General features: G+C 44.6%; 1 protein-coding gene across 1 annotated transcript; it reads right to left on the bottom strand.

Annotated features, from left to right (window-relative positions):
* Window positions 1-336: 336 nt before the first annotated feature.
* On the bottom strand, window positions 337-12520 carry FKBP2 (FKBP prolyl isomerase 2). The gene is made up of 6 exons (XM_078868278.1): window positions 12400-12520; window positions 7953-8139; window positions 6831-6943; window positions 3183-3229; window positions 2422-2457; window positions 337-473 (listed from the first exon to the last, which is right to left on the bottom strand). Exons 2-6 carry the CDS (start codon window positions 8124-8126, stop codon window positions 412-414), a joined length of 432 nt encoding a protein of 143 aa, XP_078724404.1. The 5' UTR covers window positions 8127-8139; window positions 12400-12520; the 3' UTR covers window positions 337-411.
* Window positions 12521-26107: the final 13587 nt, after the last annotated feature.

Raw genomic sequence — 26107 nt, 5'->3', positions numbered from 1 at the left:
CCGTTAATTTTTTTTGGATTAAATACAAGCGGGGGGATGTTGGCAAGGTAAATAAGATGATGTGCTGGCAGGGACATGAAGAAACCATAAAAAGGGTAATTTACAATGTTCACTGGGGCAAAAGACCATTCACGGTCCAAATTGGAGATTAAATTCAATACTCCACATTTGTTTAATATTAGAACATGTGCACGGACAACAAACTAAAATATAGCACGACAGTAAATCTGAATGGGTAGACTTATAAAGTTTTGGAATTAATCAGTATACATTACTGTACTAAACAAAACAGCAATGCGTAAAATTTTCCATGAAAAATGATCAAGGAAGCGGAAACGATTTTTTTTTGTAGTAGAATTTATTAATGCATTTGCAATTTGTAGGAATGATTTCTGTTTTGTTCGCGCTGGATTACAGCTCTGCTCGACGCTCCACTTGTAAAAGCTCCACTTCAAACACCAAGGTAGCTCCACCTGAGCGAGAGAGAAAGAGCATAAAAAACAACGCTCACATTCCCGGCTACCGTCACTTAAAATGCATCGCTACAACAGAAATATAAGCACGACAATACTTTGCATACAACGCGCAGCAGCGCTTGTTACGGGCGAGTGGAATAAGTTTCAGAAATATAGTAATAATAATGGCTTAGCCTAGAATTGTAATGAACATAAACCCCCAAAACGTCCATTGATTGATGTTACTTAATTTGGAAATGCAAGTTTGTTAAAACGTTACCGTTTTCATTTTTCAGTACAGTAAACCCTCGGTTTAACGGACCGCCATTCAACGGATTTAATGGACAAGATCTGCTGAATCCGAGTTTTGTATGAAGATTAAACGACTTTCCGGTAATAAGGAAATCAGTCCCGTCAATATTTGCTTCTTCCCCTTAATGGGTAGACAGTATTTATCACACTACACGTGTTTTTTTGTGTTTAAAAGAAGTCAAAATAGAAGTAAAAGTGGAAAATTCGTTGTAAAGTTACTTTACGGTACTTTGGTGTTTAAAATATTTTACACTACAGTATTGTATACGTAACATCACGACAAAGGTGAAAAGTGATTGCTTGACGGTTTCAACAGAACGGGTTGGTATGGCGTTACAACAGTCTTTACATGCACCCTCCACTCAAATCATGTACGCAAAGTTATAATTTATTTAAGAAGATAAAACACACTGAAATGTACAAGTATTATTACACTATTATTATCACTGTAAACATTCAGGAAAAACATTACAATATTGTATCAGGTAGTAGTTTGCATGTGGTAGGGTGTGATTTAGTGCTCAAAATACGTAATTTGGCCATTAACGGGCAATCGGATTCTATGGACACCCCTTCCCCCCTATTAGTCCGTTAAACCGAGGGCTAATTCTACTCACAATATACAGGATTAAGATAAATGTACATTTGCTAATACCAACATGCAAATTCTGACGTCGGAATAAAACGATGCTTGCCGTTACAACGTGATACTTCATTGTGTACACGTTCGCTTGTCTCGGAACACTGTCAGCCCATACGCAGTGAATGAAACGCACGCACGCTCTGCGTCTGGCACGAGCGGGCCACACGGCAGGGCAAGCGGCGGGCACAGCGTGGCGGATTAATACACCCCCAGTGCACCGGGAAAATCTGTCGCGCAAGCAGGCCCCCCCCACCCACCACCCCATGTCAACCCTGCAAAAGAGCGAGGATTATACGAGACCCGTGGATAATGAGGCAATGTATAATTGCGTCCCTACTGTACCGTCCGAAAAGGAAATAGGTCTGAAAATGAGCTTCATGCTCTGTAGGTACACGCAGTAGTTTAAAAAACACCCGATAACCGACAGCTTGAGACCCAACTGTGCACATGTTGCCGAAGCGAACAATTAAACACGAGGAGAAATATGGTGCGAGCTGGATTTCTTTTGATTCACCATTGTCCGAAGGATTAAGTCTCTGTGTGGGGGCAGGACCATGTCATGCTGCTGGGTTTTCTGTTGTTGTTAAATGTGGCACCGTGTAGTAATTTCAAATTGGGTTAGCCCTAGGATGATTTAATTGGTACACACAGATACATGAACAAACATACTGACTGCACTGAGGTAACGACATGAATCTCACATAATGGAAGTTATACACCGTCAACGACTTTCGCCACCCACATCACCCGGTCAGAAATGGCAGACTTAAAACCCCTGAGAGGAGTAATTTTGAAACACCAGGGTTGTAAATGCTACCAATATGTGAATACGGTATCATAAATGAATTGACAGGAACACCTACATTGAATATCTATGCTATTGCTGCATAGTAGACTTATTCGTTCAATGTATGAACACAGATACAGGCCAGGGAATTCAAACGACTGTAAATGCAACATTTATTTTCCTTAAGTTTATAAAACATGACAAATGCATAAATCATGACTCACCAGGAATTTTTGGTGGTGCTCCTCGATCCCCGTAGCCTTTGAAAAAAAGAAATCACACGGAATAAACGTTAAAAATTCCACCCGTTTAAAAAAAATCCATTTCCATTACATACAATCAGAAAATCTGGACTTCTTAAAACTATAAAAGTGATTTTCCTTGGAACATCAGTGGCTTTAAATTTGAGGGAGCATTAAAAAAGACACGCACAAAGTTAAGAAGAAAAAAAAACCCCAAACCTGCTATCTCCCTATTGCCGTTTACAAAGCTGGCTGACAAAATTGATAAAGTTCAAAGGGATCTAAAAAAAAGGAAGAAGAAGACGCTATCAGGCCATCTGAAGATTGTGGTAATTTGCAAGCGGAGGTGGTGGGGGGGGCTAGGGGGCCCCGAGCCGTCTAATCATGCCGCAGACAAGACGAGGCCTCTTTGTCCCCCACTGCGAGAGGACATGGTCTGGCGGGCGCCCAGACGCGAACGCGTCCGTCAGTGGGCGGAAACAACGCGAGACAGCGGGCCGTTAGGCACGCAGACGCCGGGGACGCGACAGACGCAAGTCCTCGCAACGCCGGCCAATCGGCGGGTGCCCCCGCTCTTCAGCGGTGCCACATCCGACAAGAGGCCTCTCAAAATCTTGGGTGCTATTACGCTAAATTACGGCCGCTTTTCGATCGTTTCGGGAACCGCTTGTATGTCAGCCCTGTCCATCCTGTGATATGCGGTGAGCTTAGGGGGTTTGGGGCGGGGGGTAAAAAAACTTTACCAAGTTCAGGCGGGATGACCAGCTTCCTCTTCTCGCCTTCACACATTCTGCACGATGACAAAAACATTTTTGTGATCAAGTAAAGTTCGGTTTAAATCATCAACGTACACAACCAGTGAACTCGTTCATGCCACACAGGCACACTTGTGCCGCATTACAGCTGGAGAGACATCGGTTGGGATTCAGGCGCCAGTTATTTTCTGCTCCAAGAGAGACCGAGCGACGAGAAAGGACTTTCACCGAGCCGAGACTAAACGTTCAAGAGTTTAATTATGTGGAGGCAAAAGCGTGAATCAGTGTCAAGGACTGAAGTCTGAAAAAAAACTTGAGTGATAAGTGGACAGAGCAAACACTACCGTGGGTGTACAGGGCATGTCAATCACGTGTGCCTACCCTTTGTACAAACCACCTTGCATTCACTGGGTTTGAGCACACACCTCACCACCACATTCATGTTGTAAGTGTCCCCAAAGGTAAATCTTGCGGATGATAATAGGAATGCGTTGCCTGTGCTGTTTGCGTTAACGTAGATTTGACAATACATTGTGGCTTTCCATTGTGAATAAAATTAAAACACGTACAAGCTTTACAGGTGGTTCCATAATAGTGCAGCATGTGCCACCAAGAGAGATAAAAAGGTCTTCTAAAAGAGAAACCCGGTCAACAGTAAGTAAACATCTCGATGTTTGTTGTACGTGTGACATATCTCAGGAATGGCAGGTGCAAGTCGAAGAAAAGAGGGTGAAAAAAAACCGCTTGCAAAGTGAAGCTCAAGTAATCACCACCTGCCACGCAGAGGGTTATGAAGAACCATTAGCATTAACTAACAGAGGGGATGGCGGGTTAGGGTTTTTGGAAAACAGTTTCAAAATTTAATTGCAGTCAGAAGGAAAAACACGATACAAAAAATACATCTACGTTTTTATAATTCATTGTGACAATTCACTGGGGACATTCCAACAATTGTACCTGCTACCAAACAGAAGTCATTACTTCAGTGGTGGTGCATTATTTTTAGTTACATGATTGTAGTAATATTTATGCTAACTATAGCTTCGGCAGCAAATTATTGTGTTCTGACAAGCAGATGTTTCCAAAGTACAATTACAATTTGCCAACAAAGGTGCTCTGCAAACAAAAGGGAAAAAAAGGGAGATGAAACAACGAGAGGGCCGGTAAGTCGACGTTGCTTGTGAACTGAAATTAGTTTATACTTTTGTGTTTATGTGATTATACAACGATTTGTTATACCTGGCTTTGACCCAAAAATAATGCAGGCAGCTGAATCAACACCTTTCAGACATCGGGGACGTGGCACACTCTCACATCTATAAAACAATGTGCCCGAGCTGCGGCAGGATATGCTACATACCCTGAAGCTAAATACCTGCCCTGTGAACAGACTCACTATTCGCAGACATGTTTCTTTCCAACGCGAAATGACGTGGACATGGCGGCAGCCTGTCTGATGAATGTGTAAGCCGATACGTGGGCAGGGCAGTGTCGAAACGTACCACTCACTATACAAGGCAAGATCGGGCTCATTACGTTTGTGTGCGTGTGTGTGTTTTTCTTCCTGTTAATGCAGCTACTAATTAAAATGGTTATTAAGGAGCACAGTTATCTGTGTGGGCCCACGAAGAAGAAGGGATGAATGTATACCATGAAGACTGATGGGCTTTCATCAGGGGCTGTGTTTGATGGATGTGTGTAAACAACAATGCTGTGTTCTCTAATAACGTGTGCCCTATACACGGAAGCCACGGACAATCCACATCCGAGCTCTGCCCATTGTGCTGCATCAACGGCCACTGCTATAGGCCTCGCTACTGGCTGCTATGGAAACTGTCATGCCGTTTCTGGAGCAAGATACAATTGGTGGGACTCTATATATGAGCACCACGCCACCAGACACACTTTGATTACTATGCTTATAAAATATCTGTATTACATGCTTTTTTATCACTTTCATTACAAACATTTCCTTTATAATAACATAACTATGCTGTCCACGTATTATCAGGTATACTCTTTTAACCACTCCAATGACAAGTCACAACTACTTCCAATGCTATTATAAATCAATATATTTTGTTCAGAACTCAATAGCAATCATAATCTGTAATAGTTGAATCATAACATTCCAAAAAAATAACATAAAATATCATACTAAATAACAAAAATAAGTATAATATATTATTTTTGCTCATACTCATCTCTTTATTTCATCAATTTGGTCCCTATCCCCCTTCAATAACTCATCTATATATACATACTCTCGTGTTATACAGATGTGTCCCTCCAACAGTTATTTCTTGGTGTGAATTTGGAATTTTTTTTGGACAATGAAAAGCAACTTACCAATATTCACTCATTGGAAACGTGGACTCTGACAGAGAACATGCAACCAAAGCTGAAGAATACCGAAAGAAACGTGGCGAGGTGCACTTTCAAAGACCAAAAGAGGAATGCGTGTATGAGAGAATACACGAGATCTTAGGGCACACCTTGTGATTGTAAAAAACATAATACGTGGGCTTGAGCAGGACACATCATTAAAACTATAACTAATCGACGAGACTGGCGATGGAGTGCCAGCCAGATGGAAGAACAACAAGCGCTATTTGCCACTAAGTGGCAGTGACATCAACGCAGCTCTTGTGCCAGGCAATGTGCAATTTAAGGCCACACGAAGTGACGAACGCCCACTGGCACGTCACCAGACAGAACCAGGTGCCATGGGTTGACAGAGATGACTGGCAGATGCACCACCCTTGCCCCCTAATCTGCCAACTTGCTGCGCTTTAGCCACCCGGCTCTCCACTGTTGTTGTCGTTCTCTGAGTGAGCAGCAATCACAAGATCGTCAGCATAGGGAGCCATTCCTCGACCATACCCAGGCATCGATCAGCCTCTCATTATATCTGTACGTAGATGTATTTATGTTCAACCGCTTGTGCACCGTACGTAGCCAAACGTACTAATTGGAGATGCAGTTGGAGATTCCGAAATGAGGGGACGAACCCCATAGGACAACCACCATTGAGCTGGAGTGTGATGAACTGTGGTGTTGTAGGGCCATAAGGGGTGGTGACGATGTGGGAGGCTTCATCCAGCAGTGGAAAGTGAATGGTTCATGATGACGAAAACATTTCCACGACAGTGTTACTTTTTCACCGACGCTAGAGGTTAAAGCATGCTTACCTTTGCGATTCAACCTGCGGTCTATTCAAGTATGAATCAGAAACGTTATTAAGTGTGCCATTTACTAATTTGCATGGAAATAAAAAAGAGTCAACTGTCACCAAAGGCCAGCAAGTGCTAGCATATTGACAAAACTTTGGAGAATTACCTACAAACAATAATCCTCCCCGAAAGTTGACCGAGCTCAGTACACGGTGGTCATTGCTGTCAAGTAAACAGGCAACGCCACTGCACTGGCGCCCAAAGGCAAGAGGGGCCCAGGCACCGGGCTACAAGGGTAGAAATTAAACAGTGGGCCCCATTCTTCATTCTTTGCACCAGGGCCCATCTTGACCACGCTATGCTACTGTGGTCAGGTTAAAGGCTGTGACAATACCGGTCAAATTAATTAAACAGAAGTGGGATTGTGCCAGTGAAGGGTTGCGAGCAAAGCAAACGTACGTACCCAAGCAGACCCTGGTCCCAGCCTTTGATGACCTGGCCGGTGCCCAGAGTGAAGATGAAGGGCTGGTTGCGTGGGATGCTGCTATCAAACTCCGTCCCATCCTCCAACGTACCCTGCAAGAAGTACAATGCACGTACACATTTTTATCATTCTGCTTTTAACTATAATTGATTGAGAACAATGCCAAATCAATAATTGTACAGTTAAAAACAAGCAATAATATGGTCAAAACAGTTTAAGGTAGAATGTATGATTTGTTTACATGTTAAGGCTAATGGAAGTGAACAAAAAATCATTGGGTCTGCATATTATACATTGTAAGAGACATCATAACAAATATTCTTTATCAGGCGTTCTATTTGCTCCCCTATTGCTTCCAGGTCCATGCCTATACCACTTGCATGATTATTTATATGGGAAATGTGTAATTATCAAGCCACCATTTGGCTCAATGAACAAACTGAAATTTAGGATATGCACCCATTTGTTAGTGTGCTCTGCATGACTGTTTTCCCCATTATGTACATCTTCAGTATTTGGTGGAATTGTTTTTTTTTTATATCAACATTCGTCGTTGTTGATATTGGCCCTTATTTTAAATTAGTTTTTTTTGCAGTCCGTATAATTTATGCCCCAAAGGAACCATTACTTTTTCTTCCATGTCGTTGTTAAAGATGCATTGTAAGCAGCCAACCCTTGGGAGCAACACACACCTTGTGGCATGCGTAGGTGCCTCGTGGCGGATACATTGAAATAACTTTTCGGACTAAAGTTATGGTACAGTGGAAGTGCGGTGCGTTATCGCAAAAGTTCAAACCAAGACTTTATTGAGATATCTGCCATGTGGACATTTTCCATGTGGACACATTCACAAGTCCGAATGGGAAATAAAATCAGGCGTTAGCAGGGCAATACCACGGAATGTAAGCACATGTAAAGGATTTTAATCAATCCACTGCTGAATGAGGGCCACAGATGCATTAAAAAAACAATTATCACCTAAAAAGTAAGCGTTTTGGGAAAACAAGATAACATAAAAATCTGGTTTGTCCAGGTGGCAGAATGCAAGCGAATTAACTTTTTGTTGTTGTCTCAAACCACTTTTCCCCAATGTTCACGCACGGTGTAATGCATGTGGAGGGTGTCGCCCTTGCGTGACTTGATGGGACAGCTGTCTGCGCGCTTCTTCACTCCGATCTGGAGCTTCTTTTTGCCCTCGGTGGCCCATGCGCTGCCCTGGAGGAGGCAGAGCAGGATGCACGCCAGGCCGGCACCCAGCAAGGCTCCCGATCTCATGGTGTCAGCACAGCTGTTCGGCACGCACACAAAGGAACGGTCCAAATGGGCAATGCTATAAGATTAGCACGGTTGGCTATGTAGGGTGCGAAAGAAGTTCAACATACGTACGTACAGTGTGGGTCTACTGCCAAAACTCTGATGGGAGAATTTGCTATCACCCTCTTTATAAACAAATGTGAGCAGCAACCTATCCGACCATTGGGGAAAATACACGAGGCTCACATATTCGGAAATTTATCCATTATTAGTAATTCTGGTCACTGCCCAGTTTACCGAAAGAACCAAAGAGGATGGATTCCTGCAGTCACGAAAGCTTCAAATCAAGATTTCTCTACTTGTATATGCAATTTGTCAAAACAATGACAGACGTCTAATAATACTAAGAGTGATGTATCCAGTAAAACAAATACCAAGTGTCAAAGTTTTTTAACCGGGTAACTGGACATTATTTTGCACCCTTGTTCACATTTATTGGGTATTTTTGTGCCCAGATATGGATTTTGAGTGAAACATGAGGTCCGGATTAATAGTAGGAAGTTTTCTTGAAAGTAAAATAAACTATGAGGTTGGTAGAAATACAGAAACTAGTCCTCAATAAATTATAGCATACTTTCAAATATAGTATTTTAATGTTATTTTTTTATTAGTGAAAAACCTATGATATTTTCCTTTAATTTGTCATGTAAAAATATTGATGGTCACCTATATTCCACGAAATTGTACCTGTGTACACATGCACGGATGCATATAAGCGGATGCTTACACATGCATGAATACATACGCACAAAAATAAAGAAAAGTGGAATTTTCTTAAATGTTAGTAAAAGTATTTGCACTTTTAAAACAAGGAGCTAAATTTTGGACATACAGACCAGGTTACATTTCAACTTACCTTTCAAGGCTTTATACCAAAAATCATTTCTAAAATATTTTGATTACAATATTCTACTGAAAGCTAAATTAAATACCCTATTTCTATTTTAGAAAAAGTAATATTTTCTCAATGTGACGAATACCTAACTTTTAAACCTTACATGTGTTAATAGATCCATTCACTGAATCTTACCCGAATGTAAATTTCATGCCAGCCAAAGAATGTTGTTTATTACGTTAATTTGACTTGCAGTTAAAGAAGAACAAAATGTACATTATTCAAATTATTAAATGGCAGTAGCATACACAACAGTCACTAAAACGCCGTCATGAAGCCATCTGAGTGTTTTGCAGCCTAAACCAATAAAATATGTTGCATGTAATTATCAATCACACCCATTAAAAAAAAACAATCTTTCGATCAGCACATAAACCAAGTCAGTCTAAAAATGTAATGAACAACAAAAACCCTCAAGGCACAGAGTGGAGGTCTGAGCAAAGGCTGTTAGTGGCTGAACATTTCACGTAATAACGTCCACATGTACATGCACAACCCTGTTGTCAATCGGCTGCTGGATGAAGTCCTACCAACTACACCTTGTGGGGATTATTTGACCATACTTCACCAAGCGGGTCAGTGCAGGTTGATGATCACGGCAAGAGGACACTATACAATATATACAGCGTACGTGTATAACTTTCATAATAAAGGTTTTTGGGTAAGATCGCGTAAGTATAAATGTGTCGTAAGTATAAATGTGTCGTAACCCTCCACCACCCGACACAGCCAGTAAGGTTTGTCACGTAAACAACGCGCCAATTAGTTACTACCTACGACACATTTATACTGGCGCGATCTAACACAAAAACCTTTATTATTAATAATATCGGTCGCGAAAGCTTACGTGTTAAAATCTATAACTTGGTTGATGAAGACGGCAGAAGCTTTCCTCTACAGATGCTCCTGCCCACAATTGCCTCGCAGCAGCCTATAACACCTGTTATAACTAACGAATGTTTAGCCTATATCCAAATAAAATGGAATGTGCCAAATCTCAGCATATCCCAGAGAATAATCAGGTTCAAACCTGGACAGTGCTTGGATGGGAGAGCACCATGCACAAAACACGCAGGGGTCACAAGGCATTACCACGGACTCGCCGCACTGACCAGTGTTATAACCCCACGACGCCCCCCCACACTCACCCAGTGTTATAACCCCACGACCCCCCCCACACTCACCCAGCGTTATAACCCCACGACCCCCCCCACACTCACCCAGTGTAATAACCCCACGACCCCCCCCCACACTCACCCAGCGTTATAACCCCCACGACCCCCCCCCCACACTCACCCAGTGTTATAACCCCACGACCCCCCCCACACTCACCCAGCGTTATAACCCCACGACCCCCCCCACACTCACCCAGTGTTATAACCCCACGACCCACCCCCACACTCACCCAGCGTTATAACCCCCACGACCCCCCCCCACACTCACCCAGTGTTATAACCCCACGACCCCCCCCCCCACACTCACCCAGCGTTATAACCCCACGACCCCCCCCCCACACTCACCCAGTGTTATAACCCCACGACCCCCCCCCCCACACTCACCCAGTGTTATAACCCCACGACCCCCCCCCACACTCACCCAGTGTTATAACCCCACGACCCCCCCCCCCCACACTCACCCAGCGTTATAACCCCACGACCCCCCCCCACACTCACCCAGTGTTATAACCCCACGACCCCCCCCCCACACTCACCCAGCGTTATAACCCCACGACCCCCCCCCCACACTCACCCAGCGTTATAACCCCACGACCCCCCCCCACACTCACCCAGTGTTATAACCCCACGACCCCCCCCCCACACTCACCCAGTGTTATAACCCCACGACCCCCCCCCACACTCACCCAGTGTTATAACCCCACGACCCCCCCCCCCACACTCACCCAGTGTTATAACCCCACGACCCCCCCCCACACTCACCCAGTGTTATAACCCCACGACCCCCCCCCACACTCACCCAGTGTTATAACCCCACGACCCCCCCCCACACTCACCCAGTGTTATAACCCCACGACCCCCCCCCACACTCACCCAGTGTTATAACCCCACGACCCCCCCCCCCACACTCACCCAGTGTTATAACCCCACGACCCCCCCCCACACTCACCCAGTGTTATAACCCCACGACCCCCCCCCACACTCACCCAGTGTTATAACCCCACGACCCCCCCCCACACTCACCCAGCGTTATAACCCCACGACCCCCCCCCCACACTCACCCAGTGTTATAACCCCACGACCCCCCCCCCCACACTCACCCAGTGTTATAACCCCACGACCCCCCCCCACACTCACCCAGTGTTATAACCCCACGACCCCCCCCCCCACACTCACCCAGTGTTATAACCCCACGACCCCCCCCCCACACTCACCCAGCGTTATAACCCCACGACCCCCCCCCACACTCACCCAGTGTTATAACCCCACGACCCCCCCCCCACACTCACCCAGTGTTATAACCCCACGACCCCCCCCCACACTCACCCAGTGTTATAACCCCACGACCCCCCCCCCACACTCACCCAGTGTTATAACCCCACGACCCCCCCCCACACTCACCCAGTGTTATAACCCCACGACCCCCCCCCCCACACTCACCCAGCGTTATAACCCCCCCACACTCACCCAGTGTTATAACCCCACGATCCGCACGGCCGAGGGGGCTGGCAAGGCTGCTGCAGAGTACCACAACAGCAGCAGCAGCAGCTGTTGTTGTTCTTGTTGTGTCAATGTACAACAACATTACACACAGAGCCGCGTCATTGCCAAAGCTCACGCTGGGCGTTTGCCTATCAGCTTTCGTGGCAATCGTTTAGTAGAGGAAATTCCACATTCCAATGGTAGGATCATGTCCATCCACAACGCAAAAACCACAACTCTTGACTTCTCAACAAAGTGTACCTACTTTATCGACCCTGCCAGCGACAGACAGTGGGCTAAATGTAAAACAATGCGATAATCTCTCAACGTCAGTCACGATCCACTGCTGGATGAATGCGTGCCTTAAGCCGTTCGCACCTCTCACGACCTTGCGATGCGACAATCCACAGGGAACCAGAACTCACAAAACAAGTTAATTGTAGTGGTGATACAAGACAGTATTATCTATAATAAATATTATCACTATACCACTCTAGCAGTGTTAACATCATTGCCGCAACGCATCCTTGCTTAGGCCTCCATTCATTTCAACGCAGCGCGGCAACAGCCACCGCTTAGGATTCACACAAAGCACGTCGACTAAAACTGGACGACATTTGCACTCACGTTGTTATTACAGTTTTGTTGTTAAATACGATTTTAATTAGACAAAAATACACACTTCAGAGACGTGGAAGCCGCCTCGTCAAGGCCTCAGTCGGGTGGACGAGGAATTCCGTGCCGCGCTGGGCGATCGTGATTGGCTCCTTGCGCGGTCACGTGACGCGCCTGCTGGGGGCGTTCGCGAACTCCACGCCGCCGCCGGTGACGGCCACGTGACGGCCGCGTGAAGCCGGTCCTCCGCTAGATCGACTCGGCCTCGAATTAGTTGTTTACCAATCGCTACGGGGAGAGACAAAGGCGGCCGGGCGTGGTGTTGTTTGGCCACCCCGGGCCTTCGTAGGCGCTGCTACTGGCTAACGGCACTTGCCCCCGGCGGTCTGTCAACAGGCGCAGCAGAAATCAACGCCTGTCACTCACAGCACTCAACAGCTGCTGCTGCTGCTGGCTCTATTATATTCCGATGGGTAACTTATTAAAGCGTAGAATTTACATGCCAATTTAAAAATAAATTTACTTTTTTATATTCTTCACGATGCATGCTCCAACTCCTATTATCCCCTATGTCTACCTGGTTTCTCTATTTAAGTGCTATGAATAAGGTTATTTACCCGAAACGTCGCCTATTTTTTCTATATATGTTCATTTTTAAGGTCACAGTGTTATTGACAAAGTGTTGAAAATGTATGTTATTTGTGCATTTGCACCACTGCCTACGCATTGTGAAAAAATCAGTTACAATCGCGTGGATAATTTCCATACAAAACTCGTTACACGCTTCACAAGCCCGATGATTGCTAAACGCGCGCCACGTAACACGGACTGCATTTTAATCCTGCTTCATGTATGACACACACGTAAATACAAACCGCACAATTTCTGCCTAGATATGAATAAACTCTACATCACGTAGGTCTATTGTTTACCAATCAGGTGCATGCAGCGTGTGACAACCATGTCGTTAGGTAAGTATGCAACGTCTCCTTTAGATATCCGTCTCTTCATATTAAAAATAAAATAAGTTCTGACACAATCCATCGATCACACGGCCTTATTATTTTTAATATGAAGAGACGGATATGTAAGGAGACGTTGCATACTTACCTAACGACATTGTTGTCACACGCTGCATGCACCTGATGATTGGTAAACAATAACCATAGATGATGTAGCCATGACGAGGGTGCTGAACATTGCAAGCAGCAATCGAAAACATCCCTTAAACTGTATATGTATGTTAAACTTATTTTGCACCATACGTAGCCAACCATACTAATCGGAGGTGCGGGGGAAGGACAAGCAATGGCTTTGTTGCGCGGCGTCTTCAAGTGTCCTCCCATTTAGATGCTGTATAAATCCACATTTTTGGATTGCATTTTATATGGGTATTTGCAATTACAGTACTGTACTGTTATCGCTAGCCAAAGGTCATCTCTGTGTCTTGTATTATAGGCTGCAGCTGCAATATAAAGTGAACATTGTCAGGATTCGCAGCTTTGACCCAAAGGGCAAGACTCGTTGGAAAATGTGACAAAAAGGCATTCCGTCCTGACGGGCCCAGATTTATCACATGACAAAGTTCCTCGTTCTAAAGCTATGATTTATGTTCGCATTTTTTTTTCTCTCTCTTGAAAATCTCCCACAAGTGGAGACTGAAAGCAGCAGAGCACTTTCCTGAGTGAAATTACTGCACTACACAGTCGCAATCAGCTGAGTAATAGAGTTTCCATAAGATATTCGTCCTACATAACGCTCGGTGTGCAGAATGCACGTGGTCTTTGTGCAGCAGCGTATGCACCATATATCACAATGGTAATTATAATGTAAGGCCACTAGCATTGGAGCTGTAATGTGAAGGCACATTATTCCGTGTGACAGATGTCAAAATAAGCCACACACATATTCAGGCCAATGTGCATGATTCACAGAGGGTATTCTCTACTTGATTGTATAATTGTATGTATATATGTAGTCTTAGGCATGCATGCCTATGCGGGATGGAGCGGTGGTGCGATGGTTAGTGCACTGCGCTATATACCCCAGGCACTGGAGTTTGATTTCTGGCTACCGCTGTCAGTGGTAACTGAACTGGTCTCGGGCCAATACTTCACTATCTGGCACGTACCAGCGTGGTGAAGCACGGTCTCACACCCCTATAACCAATATGGCATCGAGGGGCCTTCACTGTCATGTACCGTACGTCTGTGTTACCAGTGAGTAAATGAAATCTATCTGCGGGACCACACTTATTGCTGTATTGCCACATCCTGGCACTTTTCACCTATAGCACCTGCTATGCACTTATAGCCACCCTTCTAACCAATAACCAATCATTACTTTTCTTCGCTACTGAGATTGAATAGGATCGGGTACATTCAGGATATTTGGTCGTAGTTTCAAAGGGCTCTTACTCGTATTATGAGTAAATATTATGTCCATCACATGACGTGCGCATGGCATGTGTCCCGATTTGTTTTATATTTCTTATCGTATTTTTGTTTACTTTAGTTTCTTAATTTTCGTGACCCAAGTCACTCTTGCGAAAGATGACGATCCAGGTCATTTGAGTTCTCACCAGGTTAAACGACACAAACTGAATTTCGATTTAAAGCTTTCGTGACTGCAGGGATTCATCTTCTTGGTTATTTCGGTAAAGTCACGTAGAAGGGAAATAATAAAATAATACAAATAAAACATAATACAAAAAATATATATATTTTATTATGTATAATAAAACATAAAAAAATAAAGTAATTATTTTATTATGTTGTATTTTTATTATTTTATTATTTCCCTTCTACGTGACTTTACCGAAAGAACCAAGAAGATGACACGAACTTACTTTAAGCATCAGAATAGATCTATCTTTTCAGACCAGTGACTCACTGCCCATTTACTTGGCTTTTCTCTACTCAAGCCTCCTTTAATCGTTAAAAAAACAAAACTGCACAGACTGCCGCATTTCACTCATCCCTCAATAATGACCTCAGCGGCTGTCAATAATTATTGATGACAAAGGTCGCGTACAATGCTCCATATTGTGTCCCATGCGGTTGAACCTTATACTGGACAGGGCTTGACGGGCATTGCAATGGCATTACTAGCACAGCATCAATAAATTAACGGCGAGATTAAATGGCTGAAGAGAATTACCCCGATTAGGTGTTAGTTCAGTACAGAGACGTGCAAGAAGCTGCACGCTGCCACAATCGCAGACCATTAACACCGTGAATTCTGGAAATCGGTTAGAGAGATACATAACTTCATCCATGTGTGTGTAACGAGATTCCTCGCCCCGCGAGCAATTCAATGAATTGGATTTGTGGCCGTGATTCGATTGGAAAATCCATTTCTTGTTGTTTCATCTGTATGGTCTCATATGTATGGCCTCTTTCCTACATTCTGTTGTTTTTGTGTTTTGTTCGCTCCTTTATCCTAAAGGTAACAGCATATACTGGATTTACATACGATGTGAATAATTTATTCTTACACGCACAATTAAATACGTGGACTAGCAATCGCTTAAACGTTGGTGTGAATCTATGAAGGCTTCCCCATGCTCTTCGGTGATGGTGGTAGTTCTATAATACCCTCGCTCCGCTTGCAAGTGCAGCTTGGTGAATGGGGTGGTGACTGGGAATCGAACTCACGGCGCTAGGCGCGCTAACCACTGCACCACCGCTCCACCACAAATGTTCCATAAGCGTTGTTATACATATAATTTCCTCCGACCCATTTACTGGCAAAAGTAGGACACCTTCATTGCAAACGTGATCATGTCCTTGGAGGCGGCGGGGGGGAATCCCTTCTCCCAAGGGCTATATGCTGATTACCTTCATGATGGGTAATTGTGAATACTTACAGCTATATATTAGGAATGCTTAACGCTTGATTATTAATGGCGCAATCAGCCGCATGGTAGCCCAAAACAGGTACAAGCCAAGTCGTCACCTGTGCCGTGATTGCCATTACAATTTCTGCACTATGGTGGGTCACTCCCTGTTATTTTATGTTTGTGATGTCTCCTCTATTTCATATAATTATAATCAATATCGACATGTGATATCTCAACTTATGACCTCTATTAACGTTTTCAAATAGATCTTAATTTTTTTCTTTGTGAACTTTTTTTTTATAGTTTTGTATACAGTTTAGTCCATGCATAAATTTAAAAACATCACTGCTTACCTTTGCAGGTTACATCACGCCTATGCAGATATACATCATTTAAAAATGAGAATTTAATTAAAAACAAACAAATTCTATAACTGGTAGGAAAAGTGAGTGGGCTTGGGTAGGACACATCATGTATGTACGTATGTTGAACTTCTTTCGCACCATACTTATCCAACCATGCTAATCAGAGGTGCGGTGGGACAACAAACTAAACACAAAAAGTAGTTCTATAGAAATGTGGTTTCAATCTAGATTTCAAAGTGCATAGCTCCCATTGGCTTCCTAATATCGGACGGAAGAGCATTCCAGACGGCCACAGAAGCGCATCTGAAAGTGTGCGATGCGGTGACCGTCTTTCTTCGATGGCCAGCCCAAAAAAATGACGCGGTCATTCTCAAGGTGGCAAGCTATTCGTGATTGTTAAAGGATTTAAAGTAGCTAGGAGATAGCAACAGAGTGATGCAATTTTTTTTATCTATCTAATTCTTGAATCTACCTTCCTGGATATCTCATTGCTGTGTGCATTACGGACCCTGTACTCGTTCTCTAGAATTTCGATGTTTTTCGGTATTTTATTTCCGTTCCCAGTTGCTATGCTCACACACCATGGATCTCTGCCGTGTGAAATTGCCGGTGAAAGGTGACCCGTGGGTGAGACTGGTGATGGACTCGCAATTAAGGGAGAAAACTCGCCCAAGAGGATGACCACTCCCGAGATGAAGCATTGAGATCAGCTGATGTGCAGGAGTGACGTGGGTTTTGGCATCGCAAAGTCACGAGGTCTTCATCCGGGAGTGGCTAGCCAGGAGATAATGATGATGATGATTATCACGACGAATCGTTAAAAGTGAGGTAATCCAAAACGCTGAACTCTCTAACCTTCATGAACCTTGCTTTGGCTTTGCTTTCATTACCCATGGGGTAATTTCACGTCAAACTCATTGTTTGCAAAAGAAAGGGATTTTCATTTGTGCCCGAGAGCTAAACACCGGGTCGCCTCGCACCTCCTCAATCCAAGCACTCCCAACTCACCCCGACCACCCCCATCATCGCCTAATCCCCGGTACCTCCTCTTTGTACTCACCTCCTCACCTCCCCTACTCCTCACCTCCCAATCTCCTGAACCCCCCCCCCTCCCGCTTATTAATTTGGAATAATGGAGAGCTCTGTAGTTTGACGAGAATGACAAGAGGTCTTTTTACCTTTATTACGGAGATGTTTGTGGTCGCATGCTCCTTGAGGCTAGGTTTACCGTAGCATTTGCAGTAAGTATGCAGTAAACCTTGTCAACCACCCACGTCTCTCTCTCTCTCCTCTTTTCACTGCCTTCTGCAAAATACCCGAATTTTTTTTTGGTCAACTTTTGACAACGACTCCTGAACATGTCAACACATTCACCCTTCGGCTGTTGTGATCCCTTTTGTTGTAGCAGTGATGATTTATTGACCAAATTAATGGCACACGTTGACCAGTGGGTGTAGGGCATACGTTATGTGTGGTACGTTATTGCTGCTTGCAACGCGTACAACTTGCACAGACAGAACATTTGTTTTATGAAACTTACAAAGTACCAGGGAGTGGGACGGGTAGCACAGTGGATTGCTCACTCGGTTTATGGGATATTAACCCCATAAACCGAGTTTGATTGCTGACCATAAGTACCATAGGTGTCAGTTCCTCTCACTACTATGATAGCTCTTTTACCAATGGCAAAATATAGTAGTAGGTTTTTACCCTTTTAAACTGGTACAAAACTGACACCTTTATTCAAGCAAACATGATTCCTCTCACTAGTGTCACGGATAATGTTGTCATGCGATTGCTGGATACATTTCCGTTGTACATAGTTACAGTTGTTTATTGGCCATGTTTATGAAAACAGAAATGTCGGTGCTGTTATTCCTTGCAACGCCTCGCGAAGCCTCCACCTACCCACGTAACGTGCTCGCAACCGTCGTATCAGCCGTTTGGGCCGGGTGGCCATCGAAAAAGAACTTTTCAATCCAATGGGCCTCACCAGAAATAAACTGCCTGCACCGACTGACTGACTGAACTTCAGTGTCGAGCGGCGCTTGAACCTGACCCTTGGTGCCCACATTCAACAGCTGACACTGACCAATGTAGAAGAATGTTATCTCGTTATTCGCGAGGGATACATTCTGGAGATGCTCGTAAATAGAAAATGTCACGGATAATATTGGCCGACGAAAACCTATATATTTTTTTATGAATCACCTTAACTAAATATGTAAATACTCCATCTAATACGTGAAAATTATCATAATAACACATCTATTTATCTCATTACTTTATCTCGCATCACTTTCTTTCTCATCACTTTATCTTATCACTTTTCTCTCTCTATCTCTCGATGCAGTTGTGTAGAGTTACAGATGCGATTCGCGGATAACCACAATCGCGGATATCAAGTTCGTGAATAACGAGGGAATACTGTCAAGTATGATCACCCCTCCCCCTTCCCCAGAGGACTGGCACGATGTGCATTGAATCAGAATCTTTATTTAGGCTCAAGGAGGAATCGGATGAGCTATGAAGCTCTTTTTCACAGATGTCCAGTATCACAGATGTCCAGCATAGGCCTTCATTCAGCAGTGGCTGCGACAAAGGGCAGGTGTAGATTATAATTACACATGCCAGACACGCACATAAGCACCGAACTGTAAATCTTGATGCTTATGCAGACAGAAGTATGCATAATGTGCGTGCTAACTCCACCTGCGCCGAACTTGTATTTGGCTGAAGCTCAATGTTATGTTCCAGAGAATGGGTTATTGTGATTGAAGACAACAGCAGCTGGTGTAACATATGTGATCTACAATTACGACCAACAATTACCCAACAGACTGACCAGTGCGGAGAGGTTTGTGGAAGCTTAACAAACCATGAGTTATTAGTACACTGCGCTCTTGGTCAAAATGTTATCAAAAGCCAAGTCATTTTGAAAAAATAGAAATATACACAGTATAAATATATATATACAATCGTATAAAACATGAATTTCAAACAACCCACAGAAGCATGTGAAAGGTTATCGGCCTTTTGCGCATTAAGCAGAAACCATCAGCAGTTCCTGAAGAGGTGCATTGTGGTCTCCTTGTCTTCGGTCACCATGAAAGTAAATTTTAACTAAATATTTTCCTGTTATGATGAGTTTTTCTCAAGATTTACATTAGTGACTACGAACATTCCACGTATGAGTTAAAAGAGATTATCAATTCATGTTTCGGAACACTTGTAACAATTTAAATGACAAACTATTTTCTAGGAATATTTTTTTCCCATCACACACGTCAGTACATTAACGATAACATAAATCTATCAGCATGGCTAAAACTATGTAAATGTCGAGATATGTTGATTAATGGCACTTTTACTGTGTGAGTAACCATGCATTTTAAGACGTACATGGATTATAAAGTAAATATGGATGTCCTTAGTCTACTGCCCATACGTATTTGAGATAACGTGCTTGAAACATCTTGGCTACAAAGTCTATACTCCATCATGTCTAAGGGTTACACACCTGGCAGTTTAATGCATAGCCTAGAGTGCATGTGACAATGATGCATATTTGACTTGACACGGTCTTTAAAAGACTCAAGCCGATACTGATGAAAACCTGAAATGCGTAAAAAAAATATTTGGGAAAATACCAAGGGCAATGGGAAACAAAAAAAAACAGTTAAAACGAAGTTAAATGTTAAACACAACATGTGCTATCATGACGAGTGAGTGTGTAAAGCGGTTACTAATTTGCAGTACTTTGTCAATCTCCTGCTGTATAAAGGACTCCCGCTATCGTATCGGGCCTGTCACGCCAGTCTGTCTGGGGGTTGTGTGACCATATTTCACCACTCTGGTTAGTGCTGGTTCATGAGGGGGGTGGGGGGGGGGCTAAGGCCGGTTGAGATAACGGACTGATATTAGTCGAACGCTGTTCTGCCGGATTGAGAGTGTCGTATGCGAACCACTGCACTGATATACATTAATATGATACATTTGTTAAATGGGAAAACAAGCAGATAGTTGTCACGAATATAGTCTTTGCTTGAATCCAGAATAATCCGAAAGGTATTGTTGTTGTTGTTGTTTTTAAAAAGGCTGCGGCCCCAACTATTTATGCCCGGAGGGTTTTGATTGTTTTTTCTCATAGGGCAGGGTAAGCCTGAAGTTCCACACTGCGTGAAGTCTCGTAACGCACTGAGTGCATACATGATCCCCCATCGTCAGTGAACCAAGTTCAGAAGTCATTCGTCTCCCCAGGAGGGTTGACATGAAAGCCAGTATGACGAGAAAGAGAGAGAGAGGGAGTGGGGGTTAAAGCTCGCTATTGGTTACTACTATGCTCATTGAAACGCTAGAGACACCATACTCTTTGATCTTTCGGTAAAGTCATGTAGGTCGAAAATAATAATAGATCACGACGTTTCGATCGCAACGCAAGCAATCGTCATCAGGCCCGATGACGATTGCGATCGAAACATCGTGATCGATTTTTGTTTTTCTACCTTCGTGACTTTACCGAAAGAACCAACGGGTACGGATTCCTGAAGTCACGAAAGCTTCAAATCAAGATTGTTAGAGACACCAACAAGCACGGGCACTTGGTGAACGTAAATAAATCAACAACTGGTGTGTCTTGAATTGGAAAATTTGCCCACTTTCCTCAAATATGTTACGCGTGGGAAGCAGAACAGAAATGATTCGAGAAATTCCCCGCATACGAGGGGGATATGACTAATTCGGCACAAATAAGTATGCAACGTACATTGTGTGCTATAATTATATAATATATATAGTATGTGGCAACACCTTGTTCATCTGCAGGTGGGTGTCGTGCTGATTTATGGACCTGTGGTACCAAGTCTGGCACAGACGTCTGTGTATGTGTGTGCGTTTATGAGAGAAACATCTTAATTTACGCTAATCTCGCCCATTGAGCTCTTACCTCTTTTTCAGATGCGACCTAGCCACGCGTGATTGCTCATTGAAGTAACGAATATTATCAAACTGTACTTGGGAATGTACAGGATCAGCCAAACAATCTAAACGCACGTTTCAACAATTCGGAGGAGGGCCAAACCGGAGGAAGCCGCAGAAAAGTCCACGTGACTTCCACGGGGATGGAGAACACGCGGGCGGACTGCGGAATGTACCACAGGCATCGCCAAGGTCCGAGATCGAACTCATCGCGTCCTCCTGAACAGCAGGCGAGCGAGAAAAGACCACGTTGTGTAACACACATCGGCACTGGAGAGACAAAGGCGGTCGAGCGTGGGTTTTGACCCAACCACCGCCACCACCACCTCGATCGTGCTCCAAGGGGCCTGACATTGACACGTGCTCGGTATCAGAACGATCGTGTCCCAACAGTCTGTGAAGGTTTCACGGGTGGCCGGGGGTGGTCTTTGTCCTATTGTATAGGACTATAGGGTACACTGTATGTAAGTACGCGTGTTGTTTTACTCCGGTCAAGGTGTCCTGTACCAGCTCGCTCTTTTTGCCAGACCCGTAATTTTTAAGGTGACGTTGGCACTTAAACGTGTCAACGCCCCTGAGCAACGCCTAAGGCGTCCAAGTCAGGAGTTTAGGCATAGCGACAGACGACCCTGATTTATAGCGAACTCAAGACACATTGGGGTAAGTTATGAGCCCGCACCGCCCAGCCGAGCTTTGCCAATGCATCGGGTTACTTTGCCCGTGTAGGTCTCAGGTGCATAAATAATAATTATAATGTTCTGGCCTGCCCAGACAGTTTCTTCTCCTCGGCACGGAGACGATGTAAGGTACAGCGGGGTTTTCATTCATGAAGGTATTTCATATCAGAACTCGGCTCTGTCTCCACATGGAGGTAAACATATATGTGTATTTCCATCGGTCTACGATAATGGCTTTCATGACCAATATCCATCCAGCAGCATTTTGTTTGAGCATGCAAATAATTGTTGTGCCACGGTGGTGAGGTGTTTACTCCCTCGCCAGGCATACAGGATGTCGTGGATTCGATCCCGACCCTGACGCCTGTATATGTGGAGTTTGCATGTTCTCCCCGTATTCGCGAGGATTTTTGTGCGGGTCCTCCGGTTTTTCCCTCCGCATTTAGAAACATTCGCTCAGAGTATTTGGCTATTATAAATGTCCACGTGATAAGCCACTTCGTTAAGCTATCATTTGTGGCCAGGTCGCTTCTGAAAACTAACTACAGTATATAGCTCAGTGAGCCTTACCAGGTAGAACAAAAGACTGTGTTTTCACCTTTTGGGTCTCATCGTGAGATCGCGTGAATATCAATGTGTCGTTATATTTACGCGTTCTAAACCCGAAAAAAACCTACATTATGGATGATATTAGGCGCGAAAGCCTATCACGTGTTCAACTCATCGGGAGAATTCACGCTTGGTAAACACATGTTGCCGAGTTGCAAGTTGTTGTCAACTTGTTGTAACAAGTTCACGGGACGCCCAACCCCACCCCATCGACGAAGTGTTAAACCAATCAAATCTCGGCTTTTCATCGAGAGGGGCGGTGTCGTTAGGCCCCTAATTTCTACACGGCAATTGTGTCCTGAACTTCAATTGCATAAACAGTACAGTCCATAGTTAGTGTATGTATTAGGTCAGTAAAACGTTCAGCACCCCCTCAATTCGACGAATTGCTTCTGTATTGGACAGACATTCGATTATTATTATATTACATCGTAGCGCGTTATATCGCCCCTAGCGGTTGCATGAGTCACGCGAGCTAATTTCCTTCGCGATTGTAAGAATCCACTTGAATTGACGATTCGATGCATCGGCACACCTCAAATAACCAGGTACTGCGCCTGTGTGTGTCTGGTTGTAATTTGACAAACAGGAACAACTCTTGACATGGACTATCACCGGAGAGACGCATGCGGCTGAACCCCAGGCTCCCCCCAGCCATCTTTCATGAGCCGTGCTCGCCTTTAATAGGCGCTTGCCAACAACGCTTTGCTCTCTGAAATCTATGAGGTCTTAACGATGGGGATCGTTGTCTTCTCCTCGTATTGGGCGTTCGAGTCAATAGGCCACCTTTTGTAAAACCGGGTAAGAGGTCAATGCGATGCAATTGCCCTTTGAGAGAGAGAGACACACACACGGACAAAGATCCCCCGTATAGCCTCAACAGACTCTCGGGGCAAATGCACACGCGCATATATATATACACACACACGCGCGCACATTATGCACGTGCCTTTATATATAATAGATTTTAAAAACATTCCATTCAACGCGCGGATTTAAAGATAGAAACAAAAGGAACGTGGGTGACTTAAGGGGCCAGAGAAATGAGACGGCACCGCGCAGGATCTGGGTTCGATACCGGGTTGAAGACACCACGCAAACGTGATTGAAGCCGTATTGTCAAGTGGAGCGAGCTGATGGTCTCGGTCCAGTCAGGGTGAATGAGCGCAATAATAAGCGCATCGTTAAAATGTGGGACTTCACTTAAAACCCAAAATGTGGGTTTGATTTGAAAAAAAAAGAGGACCAATCTTTGCTGGAGGTGTAAAGTTATGTGTGACCAGAGTCAATGAAGAGGGCAATTATTAAAGTTATATTATATCACCTGGCGTCATTCTCTCGTTCCCTGAGATTGCATCGATATAGCTGCAAGATTCCGAATAGATTTTTGTTTATTATTATTAATTTTGCCAATGGCACAAGTCGAATGTGCTAAACATCCAGGATTATCCCAATAGTTTTAACAGACTTCAGGCGTAAGTGCTGTTAGCGAGCAGCATATATATGTGTCGGCCGGCACGGCCCACGTGGTGCTGGGTGGATAGCACCACGCCCGACCGCCGTTGTCTCCCTAGTGGCGATGATCACACATCGCACCAGGTACTCATTTGAGGCTGAGTGGACCGAGGGGAGGCCCAGGATCGGTTCAGATAATCGTCACAGGCGTTGGCCGTGGTCGCGTCGCCGGGTTCGTAGCGCAGCGCGCTAACCGTTGCGCCACTGCTCCCCACAAACGGTCTCCGTGCCCAAAGGCAAAGATTCCCCGTGTAGCCTCAACTTTCGTGGGCAAGTGCACGTAGAGAGCACCTATGAAGGCCGGAACTTGGCTCTGGGAGTGGGGGTGCAAACAACAGCAGACATTTGAAAAAGAGGAATAATGTTAAAATTATCCAGGATAACCATATTTGGTATTAAACAAATCAAGTGGCGATGCTGTTGCGTTGGCAGCGGTGCAAGAGCGCAAACAACAATAACAACAAAACAACAAAAACAACACAGCCGTTAATAAACACTGTCCTTTTAAAAAGAAAGTGTATCAAACTCGACGTTTCGGACTATGCTATTTCGTCTTAGCACTTACATAGAGGCCAGGGACGTGAAGTTTTCGTGTTCCCTATGTTGTATATGTACTGTGACAGCTCTCATACATATGTACAATATCGTGTTACTACAGTTCGCTTGACTACTGCTGGACTATTCATACCAAAAAAAACCGAAATCCCCCCGTATCGACGTGCAGAGCGTTGGGGTGTAGTTAAGTGCTGCTCGCGAACACCTATGATGGAAGGCCCGCGTGGCGCAACGGGCCACACACAGACAACTTGATCGTGCGCTGTGAGTGACAGGCGCGCGCGCGCATGCACACGCGCGCGTACACATCGGGAAATTTCATTCCACACACAAAAAAAAAACACGTCCCCATTCGTCTGGGACCCAGTGGACCTGAACACCCCTCTCTGGCTGCTTTGGGAAATCAACACTGGGGTTCGCCCTCTGTTCACTGTGGATGCGGAATGCACGCGCGCGCTCCCCACTCTACACGAGACTTTGTCGCTTATCCCCGGCATCACGGAATGACGATGCAGTAACGCAATCGCTATCGTGAGCCACGATCCATCCACTGCTGGATGAACGCCTCCCAAAGCCTTCGCCACCTCTCGCGATCCTGCGATGCTCAACGATCCACCAAGCACCCGAACGCGAACCGACTCCATCGTTCCATACAATTGGGCGTCCTCTCGGACGCGTTCCACTCCTTGGCTTCAGCTCCGTACTCACGCTTGACCATTGCGCAATCACTCCCCATGGCGACCGTCTCCTGCCCAAGGCCACGCTGACTGTCATTGATGGTGTGGATGATGCCATTCACCTGCGTGTGCTCTCCGATGCGTGCGCCTTTTTGCCGTCTAACTGTAATTACGCGCGCGCATCTCGCTCTGTGCTTCAGCGCAATAATCGACTTCAATTCGGCAATGAGCTTCGCTCTCAGCTGATTGCAATCAAGCGGCGGAGGCGACAGGCGCACAGTCTGCCTCATAGGCAGTGCCATGGGCACTTCGAGCGTTCAAAATAACCCAATCACACGCACTTGCAGCTGCTGCTGATGATGATAATGAGAATGCGCATTTTTACCGGCAATTGGAGTCGATTGCAAGAGGAATATTTTAAAATATATATTTGGGCACTTTGAAAATGTGCAAAAGGGATGGCAGTGATTTATAAATCTGGGGGTTTGATTGATTGCAAAACGTTAGATTTGTGTCGTGCCCAGTGTGCAGGAGTCATCACCTTTATCATCAGCCGTGA

The sequence above is a fragment of the Lampetra fluviatilis genome, chromosome 25 (assembly GCF_964198595.1).
Source record: "Lampetra fluviatilis chromosome 25, kcLamFluv1.1, whole genome shotgun sequence".
Classification (NCBI taxonomy): Eukaryota; Metazoa; Chordata; class Hyperoartia; order Petromyzontiformes; family Petromyzontidae; genus Lampetra; species Lampetra fluviatilis.
Note: the sequence above shows the minus strand (reverse complement) of the source record. Positions and strands in the feature narration are given on the sequence as shown.

Bases quoted from the DNA above. Each gene is read 5' to 3' on its own strand.
- FKBP2 (XM_078868278.1), bottom strand. From the start codon at position 8,126: ATGAGATCGGGAGCCTTGCTGGGTGCCGGCCTGGCGTGCATCCTGCTC. The intron at 6,944-7,952 runs GTGCGTGAACAT...TACTTCTTGCAG, and splicing joins CCCTCCACATGCATTACACC to GGTACGTTGGAGGATGGGAC. The intron at 474-2,421 runs GTGAGTCATGAT...TCTCTCGCTCAG, and splicing joins AGCACCACCAAAAATTCCTG to GTGGAGCTACCTTGGTGTTT.